The 14,126-nt window shown below is 33.9% G+C and overlaps 1 protein-coding gene across 1 annotated transcript in view; it reads right to left on the bottom strand.

Annotated features, from left to right (window-relative positions):
- The window catches only part of LOC146162544 (E3 ubiquitin-protein ligase HECW2-like), a 37,112-nt gene extending 23,421 nt beyond the window's left edge, over nt 1-13,691 (bottom strand). The window contains exons 1-11 of the mRNA XM_083385227.1: nt 13,444-13,691; nt 11,859-12,022; nt 11,195-11,334; nt 10,860-10,942; nt 8,684-8,860; nt 7,059-7,179; nt 5,901-6,558; nt 5,484-5,579; nt 4,376-4,567; nt 3,542-3,656; nt 220-385 (exon numbers count right to left, since the gene is read on the bottom strand). Coding sequence (XP_083241353.1) covers nt 220-385; nt 3,542-3,656; nt 4,376-4,567; nt 5,484-5,579; nt 5,901-6,558; nt 7,059-7,179; nt 8,684-8,860; nt 10,860-10,942; nt 11,195-11,334; nt 11,859-12,022; nt 13,444-13,498 — 1,967 coding nt within the window. The 5' untranslated portion in view covers nt 13,499-13,691. The remainder of the gene's footprint in view (nt 1-219; nt 386-3,541; nt 3,657-4,375; nt 4,568-5,483; nt 5,580-5,900; nt 6,559-7,058; nt 7,180-8,683; nt 8,861-10,859; nt 10,943-11,194; nt 11,335-11,858; nt 12,023-13,443) is intronic.
- Between the last annotated feature and the right edge of the window lie 435 nt (nt 13,692-14,126).

The following is a 14,126-nucleotide window of genomic DNA, read 5'->3' as shown; positions in this document are numbered from 1 at the left end:
CCAAACAAAATAGAGGTTAAATAATTTAATAAAAATATACTAGGATTCGCTATTCTAGATTCGAAACCTATTATTCTAGAATACCTTGGGATTTTACTTTGAACATCCCTAATTACAAGGCAATTATTAACAATTTATATTTTGCGTGAAATTCACTCCAAGCGTGTTTCCACTAAAAAACAAACTTGAAACGAGTGTCCATGTGTAAAAGGTTGTTACCTGCTCCTCAGCGGATGCCCCCTCAGCACATTCTCAGCCAACATCGAACTCTTCCGGATCGCCCTGGCAACATTCCTCTCACGATTGAAGAGCACTTCTCTCCTCCTACCCCCTATCGAGAGGGGATCACCCGGGTCGCGCGAAGGGTAGCCGTGGAGAACAATGCCTATAAAAGTGACGTCACAATGGTATAAGAATGGTACTATTATGTCGTCATATATTAAAAAATCAGTTAATTTGTAAATATACGGTTGCTGAGGCGTTGTATGATTAGTCAAACGGAAAATGGGGGAATTCTCTCAGTTAAAAATGTATTTTATTTGGCTTAAAGGTAGTTTTCAAACTTGTAAAGAGGTAATACTTAATTTAAACGAGTTGATTTTTTAAAGCTCCGTATTTTTTTCGGTTTACCCACTGTGATATAACATTGCAGTGTGACTGTTTCAAATTATAATCAAACCATCACAATGTTTGGCTGTTACAATACTTTTAAAGAGCACCGTATGGTAAAGCTATAAAATGCCTATCATTTGTGACCATATGATGTTTGTTGATCATTTGAGACCATATTCTCTTTGTTCAGTCATATTTTGCCTTGAAACTTAAACGTGCCCTAAGGCCTAAGTGACTCGCATAGGAAGATACTTACACATCTACTCTTCAAAATGAGCCATCACTCGACGCCAGTTATTCGGAGATGGGCTTTAATATTTGTTCAAAAATTCATAAACGCTATGAGCAAATGTAAAAAAAAAGAGATTGCTCTGATCATCATTGTAAAACTTAAGGTTAAATTTGTGAAAGTCCTTATATTTTACGTTTGCGTTATGAAAAAAGGGAAAAGATGCCGTTGAAAATAAACGACCATTTTTCTTGCAAAACCTCACGGTTTCAAATCGGCGTGGGATGAAATCCTACCCGTGTCTGTACTGGCCTTGCCTTTAAGAGTAGTTTAAGAGGATATTTGTATAGTCCGCTGTATATTCCGTGGTCGCCAGCATTACAAAACAACTGTTAAACCTTTACGGTTTCCGTTAACTGTGTGCAATTGCACAGACTGAAAAGGTAAGGGAGAAGCTAGGAGTGATCGTTAATCAAAATACAATACACTTCCAAGCAATTTGACGTTAGTCGTTCTACCCTTCGCAGCACAATAGCCGGATATTTGACTAACCGACAAAAAGTGAGAGACGCTTCACAGTCTATTATATTGAGTTGGACGTTGATGGTTTATGATAGAAGTACTTGCACCTACCTTTGTATAATCCTGATACATATTTCATGCTTTTTGTTCCGTAGCTGTCATAGAAACTACGATAACTGCTTAATGCGATTCTCAAGCAAATCAATATATTGCATATTGTTATTTTTTAGTATTTCTAATTAAATATTGTACTTCGTTAAAGCAAGTGGGATAAATATATGCAGCGAAGCGAAAGTTGGTTTACATTGACAAAACTTTAACTTTAAAAGGACCCGTGGAGCATGAGGCGCATAAAAGATATTCGAAGATTGCTCGAATTTATGGATTTTAGCAGAAATTGCACTTTGGTAAAACTTGAGTTCACACTATACAACATGCCATACTATGCACAGCGCCATTGGGATGAATAGATTTCCCTAAAACTGACCAAGTTATACCAACAACAGATAAAAGATTGGGCAAACTCGGCACAAAATAAAGTTTGGATGGACGACACTTCTGACGATGAATAATGACGTAACAAATGTTTGGCGTATTTTTTGTCATACTCCACTCTGTTCAAAAAAAAATCCAAAATTGCTTTGAAGCTTTTCAGGGAGAAAACGACTTCGTCATACGATATTGATACAGACTTAGTTCACGCCTACTTACAAACGAAGCCGTATCTACACCCGACCACGAGCAAACAAAGGATTGTGTAACGAACACTGCTCGGCTTCGCTGTTTACTTTTTGGCCAAACCTCAGTAAAACTGATTTATAGTGCCGTGAATTCGAATAGCCAGAATTGAAAACAACAAAAAAAAATTAAAAATTCCCAAAAAACTAAAATTAGAGGAATCACGAAAATAGGCGCTTTACCTAATTTCATTGATACTTTCCATTCTTTTAGTATTATATCCTTAATCTTAGTATATATATATCGTCATTAAAAATGGGCGAATATGGAAAAATATCTTTTTTACATTACATATATTTCTAAACTCAGTCAAACAAGAGCCAGAATACGTTTAAAATAAATATTCCTTTACATGATACAAATATGTTTAATCCCTGTCAAAACAAGAGCCAAAATACAATTAAATTTAAAAAAGAATTTCCTGCCCACCCGTTCCCAGCTGGTAACAGGGCAGCTTTAACAGCTCATTTTTCGTGCGTGTTCTCTCGTTGTTCAATTCTCCATGCCAAAACATGCAAGGCAGTATAGTACGCCCAGTGGTGTGACAGAAACAAACAAAGGGAGTGCGATTGAGTGTGTGGGCTAAAAAGATTCCAACGTATTAAAGCCGCATCAATTTACTATCTCTAAAGATTAATTTGCATGGAAAATTGGTCTACGCGGCTGTGTAAATTTATCAAACTTGCTTTCGAATGTAACTAGATTTATAGTTTAGGACGTTACGCTAGTCAATGTTGCGCTTTCACATCTTAAGATGCGAAACTGCTTTGACGTCGCGCAAACAGGTGTCTTATTTTTATATTAAACAACAAAACAAAAAGGTACACAAGCACTTAACGCAGTAACTGTATTGACGTATTTAAACTGGCAATATTTCCAATATCCCTGCCCGCAGTATTCTCAATATTTTATTAAGTATTTTTACTAATAGGGTATATCTTTGTAAATTGTAGCCCTGTTTTGATAACACTAAAGAAACAGATACGATAAAACTTTTGAATTTAAACTAATTCCGAGGAACGATATAAGTCAATCGCCTAAACACTAATAACAATAAGTGATAATATGGTATCATACAATACATTATTATACATAAAATGACAAGGATGTTATTATGATAAAATATGTTCGAAAAGTGCACCTCAATACCAGTGATTTCTAAGCTATGTGCTGCTAAACTTTCTCTAATTTAGAAAAATAAAGGCATGCTAGCAAGGAAGATAATTAACTGTACACTATCCATTAAAAAAGTGTATTCTTATTGCATTACCCTAATACCATGCAGCGTTTAAGGGCGCGAAAGGATGAAAAGTTTGAGAAACACTGTTCTATACTAATAACAGTACAATGCAAAAAAGAGTACTTCAATTGAAACATGGCAGGTTTAGTGACCAAGGCAATACTTTTTAGCGAAAATTCAGCTCTACTGAACAAACCTACCGGAGGCGTAACTTGAAGAAGTAGAAAGAACGTTCATGCTTCGCTTTTTGCTCACAAGGGATATCGGCAAAGAAGGTCGTCTCCTCGTCGCTCGACCACTGGAGGGTGGAGGCTCCTAAATGACGTCACAGTGGTGTTTTAAAAAAAAATAAAATAACAATTTTGAAAAAACACAAAAAACAAACAAAAGTAATAACGAGAAAATAAAACAGTAATGAAGATGTTAAATATAACTAACTGAGAATATCACAAAATCAAATAAATTGCAATTCCTAAAAAAAATAACAATAGCTAATATAACATAAAACAAGATAATACCAAATTAACGAATAAGACAAAAACTATCAAAATAAAAAATACTTTATACAGATGACAACAGGAGTATACGAAAAAATAGTGGAAACTTTTTTGCATTTTAATAGTTGGCAAATTTTAAAGGACATTTGACAATCATTACACAACCTTATCCTGAATTATTATTATTAAAGCTTGATAATGAATTGTCAAGCCGAAAAGTAAATCAACATCATTTTGATTAAGACATTTTGATACAAACTTGTATCATCTTCACTTAAGGATTTAACCTATTTAAAAATATACAAGCTCGTATCAAATTATCATGCTATTTACAGATCCGTGCATAGTGTACCCAATTATTAAAGCTTGTAACAAAATATTGGAAAAAGTTTTTAAAGCAGTTTCAAAAATAAAAAAACATATTCATGTTTATTGATATATAAAAATTATACATAAAAAAATCTTTAAAAAATTTAAAAGACAGATTTTGTTTTGAAGGAATACCCCCCCCCCCCAAGTTCAAACCATACAAATTACCTGCAACTCTGGTGGTATGCTTCTTCGTTCTACTTTGATCGAAACATCGGCTGCTGCAGCGTTAAGTGCATTTACTACAGCGCTGTGAGAGTCGATCACTGGCTCGCCGTCGACCAACACCAAGCGGTCGTGAACTTTAACCCCCGCCAACGCGGCCGGACTACCAGCTTCGATTTTGGTCACATAAATGCCCTGGTAACAAAAAATTGCAATAGAGGAAAAACATATTTAAAATAAGAAAACATTATATATCAATAAACATGAATATGGATTAATAGATTTATATAAATCTGAAATTTAAAGTTACATAGGAAAAGAAAATGCACTTTAGTATTATCTGATAATAACTTGGTATGTTTGATTTACAGCCCAGCGTTGACAAACGGAGTCATTAAACAAATATCTTGGACAACCATTCAGCTTTCTAAACAGCTGCTGTTAACTGTGCATTGTCAAGAAATATTTTGTCTCATAAAATGACCCTCAGAAATAGAAAAATAAACACAACAGCAAATATTTTAACAAACAAACTACAGCAAATTATTGATATTTGCCTGGGTAATGAAATTGTGGTTGTGTTGTCCAAACAGAAGGCATTTATGAGCTGGTAAGACTTTAATGGTATTATAATATTAGCCGTTAGCTACTTTAAACATGTAAGAACATGCACCACAACAAACTAAAAAATAAAAATATTTTGGACATAATAAACACAAGTAAATTGAAATAATGTTGCTAAGTATGTGTGAAATTAACAACATAACAACGCTTAACTATGTCTGCTCCTAAAAACATTTTAATTAAAAAAAATAATAATTTTTAACTAATTTTTTTCATAAAGGGCCGGATAGCAGTAAAGACTAACGAGTAACGACCACTGCCAAATGTAATATTTTATGTTGCACTTTAATAATTTACTTGTTTTTTAGAAAGAAAATAATACACAAACTATGCAACAAAAACAAGAGTAATCTTTAACACATTTTCATAACTAAAAAGTTTAAAATTTCATACAAAAAACAACAACAAAAAACCGACGTGCCACATAGCTCAAATATGATAGTGTTTTGCAACAACTTCAGGGCTATTTTTACACAAATTTACTCACCATAGAGCGAAGAATGGGATGTTTAGACTCGGACCCTCCGATGATATTGCAACCCACATGGCTTGATGCACTTGGTCGCTTTATCAGAATATCAAGCTAGAAGGCAAAAATATTTTATATTAGTTTTAGGACATTTCTTGCCCATAATTAGTTATTCCTTGTGGTAATTATAATAAAATTGCTGTGCTTTGGCATCTGAAGAGATTGTTTACTTTAATAAATTGGCAATGCAAAAGTGTCTATAAGATTTCTGTTGACTGTATAATTAGTTATTCTTTATGGGAAATAAAATAGGATAGCTGTGCTTTTGGCATCAGGAGAGATTGTTTGTTTTGTTGAACTGGTAATGCAAAACTGTTTAATAAGTAGGGTAATTAAAAAAAATTGAGGCATTTTTTGTTAGTAACTTAACCCTACCATTTCCCGTTCAGGTTCTGGCTCATTTTCGCCGGTAGAATCCGAGAGCGCGATAAACTTCAACAGGTTCAAAAGCGTGTCCTTATCGTGGCGCAGTTTGGGCACCGGGTGCTGGCTGGGCGACCCGCCGGAGCCAGTGGTTTCGGCGCCATCGCCAAGGCTGCTCCCTGTAGACTTGGCATCGTCTCTTGTAATGATAACGTTCTGAGGGCAAGTCTGAAAAGTATGCTGTGTACAAGGTAACGGTTGGTCTGTGGTTAAGGCTTCCTCATTTGGCAAAGTCTGGTCAGGTACAAAATCTTGCCGTAAACTTTCCAACACAACAGTTGGCTCCTGATCAGCAGCCACTGCAGGTTCGCCACCTGTGTTGCCACTTGTTGACAAGTCATTGCTTCCTAGGGCCACCTGCGCTTCGTTCAGCGTCAAAGGTTTAAAGTCCTGCTTTGGGGCAATACTCTCGATATCTGAGCCTAAAAAAGGCAAAGCCGTGCCATCCCCACTCGACAGGGAAGTCGTTGACGGTTCAGGATTGCAATCGACGGTGGAAACACCACCGTTTGGCTCCAGGTTTAATCCGCTGCCGTGTTCGTTACAATCCGGTGGCAACAAGGCACTTTCGGTGACAGCGGAATTGACGTCGTCAATGGGTAATGAGGCACTGCGCAAATTCAAATTAATAACCTTAATTAAGGTTGAAAAAAATACTGCGCCAAAATGAAGCATTCATACACATGTGTGTTACAGCAGTAATCTAGCTTATTTGAAAACTGTACTGAACAATGTAATAGCACACATAAAAACACCCGATTTACTATTAGCAGAGTTTTAGCTGAAACTCTGACTAAACCCGTTAAGAGTTTACTCCAATCAATGAAAGTTTTTTTATCAATAAAGAAGCAGTGCTAATATCTGCAACCATATATATCAAGTGATACAGTATAGCAATATGCAAAAAATAATTTTGTTGTAAAGCAGTAACTACTTCACTGCTTATTACAATTAGGAAATAATTTATAAAAAGGATCAATACATATGTTCCATATATTCATAGCCAAATTCCCTGCAATTAAAAAGCATATACATATACTATACATCATTTTATTACACTTGTTGACTTCTAGATCATCTCATTTGAATGGGAACCCAAAATTCACTTGCCTTTGGTTTTCCCTCGAGTCTTCAACAAGGTTACTTGACTCTACAGGTGAATCCCCATTTTCAAGAGAAGCATCTTCACATATAATGTTGATGCCTTCTCCGTTCGTAATAATAGGGGGCTCTGCAAGGTAAAATGTCAGTGTGACATTGAAACTTTTTATCATATTTACTTTGTATTTAACTGGTACCAAAATGACCCAAAAAATTTACATTTATTTTAAAGTAAAAGTCACATATTGCTTTGCAATCAACACATAGTATTTTTAGAGGGCTTTGTTTATAAATGTAAACTTAACAAAAAAACGTTAACTTGGCTCCTAAATTTAAAAACATCCAAAATTAATTTAAATCTTTCAGTCTTTCATCCACCTTTCAAAAATCTTTGCCCACAACAAGCACACAAACACAATTCGACAATATACCTATAAAGAACATAAATTATTACAGATCAGTGGCACTCATGCCTACAGTACAGAGGGTTGCTGTAGCTTACAAGTAAACAACGTATAACACAGTAGACAGTTTGTCTTCTGTAATTGAAAAATTACTACCCTAAATGTAATAGACAGCAAGCCACAAACCAAGCTTTAATAGCTTTGTAAATGACCATAAACAAAAGGCTTACAATTAGAACTTATCCGGCCACTTTATAAAAAAAGTTAGTGTATCACACTATAATGGGCTACAGTGGAAAAGTATCTTCACAAGCCACTTATTTGACACTTTTGGCTTATGCAAATTTAAATAAGTGTCACAAGAGCACGGTGGATTTGCATTTCACTTTCTATGGTTAAGATTTCGGTCCAGTTGTGCAAAGACATACTAAGCATAAGCCCTGGCTAACTTTCACAAGCTTTTAAATGTTGGAAAAAAACCTAGGATGCAATTTGTTTTAAATTATCATAATGTTATGGGGTAACACACTGTGTAGCACCATCTTTGTTAGTGAACTTGCAATCCAAAACATATAAAAAAGCGTTATGTTTACTATGGTGTCATTAAACTTAATTTTTTGTTTCTTTAAAATGGTGACACAATTTACATAAAAGAGGTTTAACTTTAATTAATCTCAACAATATATCTGGTTTATTTTTTAAATAAAAACATCAAAATTAGTGGCTTAGAAAATGAACTTTCAAGAACATTTTTGGTGAAACATCAGTTTTTCTACCTGTTAGGAGTTTTTTTATCCTAAAAAAATGTGACATTAAATGATAAAGATACACGTGCAAATCAAAACATCTTCGTCCAGATGATGTCAATTTACCATATCTATTTGGCTTTAACGTTTATTATTAAGCAACATACAGATCAGAGTATAATGTACATCAGTGGTAGGCAAACTGTGGGCCGCAGAGCCAATTTTAGTGGGCCACGAGAAGTGGTGGGATTTAAATTTTTTGTCAGCCGGTTCTATCACAAAAGACAAACTTTTAAGCCGGTTCTGTTACAAAAAGTCATCTTTTTCGGCAAATAATAAAAGTAGTTGCAATAACAGAATACAACTCCAGGTTCCAGCATTTAATATTTTACAGTGAGACAAATATCCTGAATAGTGCTTTGGGCCACGACAAAAAAAATGTACATAAACAAAATACAAATACAAAAATATGTTTTTCACTTACCATCCTCAGGCATGCAACTGTCCAGGGCTTCTGACAGGTCATCATTGAGTGAATTTTCGCGAAAGCGCGAAGGAGAAGTTAAGCTGCTCTCACTCGATGCCACGCTGTTGCGATTTCTATGGTTGTAGCCGTTGTTGATGGAGTTAAACGACACAGAGTTGAACAAACTTGATCGACCTAATAAATTAAAACAAGCTTATAAAATACTTAAACAATAAGTGTGAATAAAAAAGTAAATATCTGTAAAAGACAAAAATTATTTAGACATGACTGCACTGCAGCAAGAAAATCTACACATAAAATCTACAGTTATAGGAGACTAAAAATACTGGTTGACATAAAATTAAGTGATTTAGAGAAATTTAATGAAACCTTTTTACCAGCATTAAGGAAATTAAAAGCTGCTACGCCAGATAATTTTGGACAAACAAACATAATGGGGAAAATTAAATTGCTGAGTGTTAGATAATAGAATGCACTAGAAAATAAGATTATAAACATTTACTTATGTTACTCAAGTTACATATAAGTAAATGAAACACAAGCTCGTTTGAAAAGAGTTATTGGCATATAAATGAACTGTAGTGAGAAAATGTACGCATAAAAAGTGGTATATTTTCCACAAAACAAATACCGACCCAGATAAAAAAAACAAAGAACAGCGATTTAAGAAACCTTTTTAACATAGTAAGGAAATCGCAATGTGCAATGTCGGATGAAATAAAATGCAGAAAATTAAATTGCTGATGTTTAGACCGACACAGTGCACTAGAAACTAAGATTAAGCACATCAGTAAATGACCTTACTTAAATGTTGCATATAAGTAAATAGGAAACGGTTGTAAAGTTCTTTTGGCCCACAAATGCAAACACACAGATCTACTACAACAGAAGGGTATGTTACGTATTTGGACAGATGCAATTTCACGGTTCGACACAATAGCACCCAGCAATCTTAACAGTGCCATAAATGCAATCTCTATAAACAGTTTTGTATGGGAAGAGTTTGTCTGCCATTTTAACAACTGTAATTCTTTTGGCCTAGGAGCTAGAATTGAATGACTATTGCTTGGAATTGCCATTTGATTTGGGAAATTGAATCATTCTAGGCTATTCTAAAAACAGAGAGTATACTGTACATCAAAATGTACAATGGTTGGTTGATTTTTTATTAAATTCTTCTTTCAGGATGTATTAAATAGTCATAAAATTAACTTCTAATACTGTGGATTATTTGGGTAGCTTTATACTTAACTGTCAGGGAAAGAGGGAACTGATTTTTTTTTAAATAGCTACATGTCCAAGCTATGAAACTTACTGCACTAAAACCCCACTGCTTGTGATATGGCTGAGTAAGCAAGGAATTTAAAAAATCTAACAAAAACAATTCTTTTAAGGCCATCTGAAAAGCAGGTTTTCACTATAAAGAATGTGACTAAAGTTTGTGGCATCTCAGCTATTTTAAAGTTACAAGTACAGACTTGTTTTGACCAGTGTATTGGCAAATACAGACGGTGACCCAAAGACTATTACAAGAAAAAATGTAATTCAACAATTTAACCAGTGTGATAAGCCATGCGGACATCAGGTTAAAACTAACGGGATTAAGTTTAATCTGCCTGGCTCAAGGTGGTGCCAAGGTGCTCTAGTTGTATTGCAATACAACAGTAGCTACTTAAACTATTACTGTTTAGTACAGCGGTTCTCAACCGGTGGGCCACAAATCAACTTAAAAAAGCTAGATTTATTGAAGAATTTTGTTTCATTTGTGTTACTATACTGAATTGTATATGAATAATGGCTATGGGAGGAATCTAAAATAAATGTAAATTTATTGTTCAGCACACAGCAGCAAATATCTCACAAATGCACGGTTGATTAAATAATCTGATTTGAAATGTACACAATATTCTGTTGTTTTTTATTCTTACCTGATTTTATAGTTTTTTTCTTTCTTACAAATGTATAAGCCACATAATTTTTACGAAACGAAAATGGGCCACGAAAAAAAGAAAGGTTGAAAACCACAGGTTTAGAATATAAGTTTAACACATTTTTGAGTATTTGCTTGGTACCATGTTGCTAGAACTGCTTAACTTTTTTGAAAGCTAAATAACATTATTGGCTTAATTCATCTTTAAAATTTACATAAAAAAGAATATAATAATTAACTTACCATCAGAAACAAGAAATGAGAGGCTACCAGACGTCTGATCCAAAGGCCCCCTTTTTACCAATGGCCCTGTGTATCGTTGTTCTCTAAAAAAAATATAAAAAAAAAGTATCCATAAATAAATAAAATATATTTATATAAATATTCATCGAAAGGCAATTAACTACTTTAACAAAAAATAAAGCAACGCTTTTTCTGATTTTGGTTTTTAACATCAATTGAAATGGTTCTTTTATATTATAAAAAGTAAATCTAAAGAGGTCAGCAAAATGTATTTACATCTGTATCAAACAAATATGAAGTTAGACACGGCAAAAAGCAAAAAAAAAATAACTCACCGACAATTTAGACGCTCAAGTATTTCCGTCACTGGAACATCTAACTTTCCAAGAAACCTTCTGAAAGTTGGATGGCCACGGTCGAATCTATCCCGCACTTCTAATTCAATGATGTCGCTTCGCAATACTTGAATATAAAACTAAACAAGGGAAAAGTATAATATTTGTAACAACCTATGTTTAAAATTGTGATGTGTAACCGAGTGTAAGGTAAATTTATTAACAGACAAACTTTAAAAAGGGTTAACTGGGAGTTGTACATATGAACCTTTTTGCATTGTTTTAAAGAGCCTGGTGAAAAAAATTTATACTTAAGAGGTATAATTGTAAGTCATATAGTGGACAGTTACATTATGAGATTTCATGGATGATTTCAGCACTTAGGATGTAAAATTTTGAATGCCACTAAAACTAAGCAAAACCTATGTTGTAAAGAATAGTTTTAAACTATAAAAACACGTAATTTCTTATCATAAGCTAGAAGAACAACTATATATCTGGCAATGAGGTTTCAAACTCATGCCTTCGGCCATACCACAAACGCCGCTCTACCAACTGAGCTACACAGGCTTAGAGAGTAGAGCATGCCGGGAAAAGAACATAGAAAAAATTTTTTTTTTCAAATCTTTCAAAAACTCCAAATTTTTGTTAAATGTTGTCGCACCTGTTCTTTCCAAGTTGGGTTTGTGGTCCCTTCCACTTGCTTGGTGTGGTGCAACTGTTTGTGGTGGGGACACTTTTTGCAGTTGTTTCCGGGCAAAATCCGAAGCTTTACGTATGGGTCGGGGTTGAAAAACACTCCCCGTTTCAGGCTGAATCCGCTAATGCCTGCAAGCAGATATTAGTTACCAATTAACCTTAGTAAGTACAAATAAAGAAGGTGATCAAAGGTGACTAGAATACTAACATTACCTACAACAACTAAACTATTGTGTCAAGTATGGACACCGACTTTGTTTTTTTCCAGGGGGTGTTTAAAATTTTTTTCTAAATATGACGTCACATAATGCCCTCTAAAAACAAAAGTTCACATGGTAAAAAAAAAAAAAAAGTTCACATGGTAAAAAATTTGAAAAGCCTTGCTAGTCATGAGAAATAAATGACTACCTGTCATAATTTATGTGGAAACAGGGCAAAAATCCTATGCATCATAACAGATATATAAACATTTTTTTTGCATAAGGTTATCATTGTTTAAGGGGCCCAAAGATTCTATTAGGGGTGAATAGGACACCCTAAGCATCACAAACTCTGGATCCATGGTGCTAAATCAATATTGAATATTGTTGTTTTGACAAACAAAAACATCTCTATTGGTTTACTGGCACACACAAAACTAACACAAAGCCATTTTAATTGTGTATATCCAGGTTTGATTTGAACAGCTTTCTATTTTTGGTTGTTTATCTTAAGTGCCCAGGTTAGTATGTTTTAAAGCGGTTACAAAAGCATACTGTTTTGCGGATTTTACACCATTCAAACTTTGAAATATAGTATCATGCAGAGTTACTGTGACATTGACATTGACACAATATATTACTTAGGCTCTTATAAGCAAATACATTTACAGTGGTAAAACTTTCAGAATATTAGGTTAACATTGTGCCATAATGTTGCTACTAAGTTTGACACTAAGTGCGAATCTTTTTTTACAATTGACTTTAACTCATGTTTAAAAACAGACGGTCCGTATATATTTGATGGATTAGTGGCCTGATAATACACCTAGTATATTTTGGTTTGGTTTCCTAAGGATTCATTCGACATCAGTTAGGTGCAAGAAAGAATATTCTGGTAACTGTCCAAAAATTTGGTATTGTCCAGGACTCTCTTTTAGTTTTTAGTGTTAAACAAAAAAACAACATTATTAAGCTGTCAAAACATACATATTAATTTCTCGGCCACATATGAAAAGCCTAAATTTGTTGTAAGAGATTGACAATTTTTTACATATGCCTTCGAGCCAGGCATTTGGCCTTGTAGGTGTAAAGAAGTAATAAACATTTTATCCTTTCCTCCGTAGCTGCTATTTCACAGTTTTAAAGGGTTGCAAAATGTTTATAGTGTATTTAATCGTGCAATGTTGTTTTTTTGCTTTTTTATGACCACATTAAAGATGGAAGATGCACTTTCTAAAATATATTAAAGAAAAGTATAAAGCTTTTATTATTTGTTTGAGTCTTTTATTTTAAATGAAAGAAAATACACATATTTTTATTTAGTGTTAAAAAATATTTAAACACACACACCTGTTATGAGAAAAGAGAGAAACGTTTCTGGTGAATTTGTCTCTGGATTTGCCATTTCAATTGAAGGATGAATATTGTGGCAACACCATGACACAACTATAAGGTGTAATCCAGAATCATTGCATTTGTATCAGTCTGCGATTACTGGCATTAGGTGCGTACACATCCAAATTGATGTTCATAGAATTATGTCATTAACATACAAGTGCAGGATAGCAATTTTGGCTAAATTGTACTATTTTCTATTTGATTCTATATGAAAACAGCAAGATTTGATGAAAAATAACCAATAACATTTCTTTAGGTACATGACTTTTTGTAATACAGTATCTTTAATTGTATTTGTTTCTTAAGAAAAAATTATAAATATAACTCAACAGAAAAGCAAACTTGTTGGTTGTTTTATTGTAAATAATCATTTCCCACATTAAGTGCATAAGAAAACACTGATTTAAACGATTGGGGGTGTACTGTGCGGACAGGTAGGGTAATATTAGAGTGGTAGGATAATGTTATTTAATAAAACTTGTAAATGCTGCACTGATATATTAGAAAAACATCCATTTAACTTCATAAAAATATTGGTAGCAAAATATTCAGTTGGTAGCAAAACAGACACAAGTTCAAAATCTAATCAGTTTTATCAAATGTGGTCCTCAACTTTGGTTAGCATCCATTACAAA

Source organism: Ascidiella aspersa, chromosome 3 (assembly GCF_963924565.1).
Source record: "Ascidiella aspersa chromosome 3, kaAscAspe10.2, whole genome shotgun sequence".
NCBI lineage: Eukaryota > Metazoa > Chordata > Ascidiacea > Phlebobranchia > Ascidiidae > Ascidiella > Ascidiella aspersa.
Note: the sequence above shows the minus strand (reverse complement) of the source record. Positions and strands in the feature narration are given on the sequence as shown.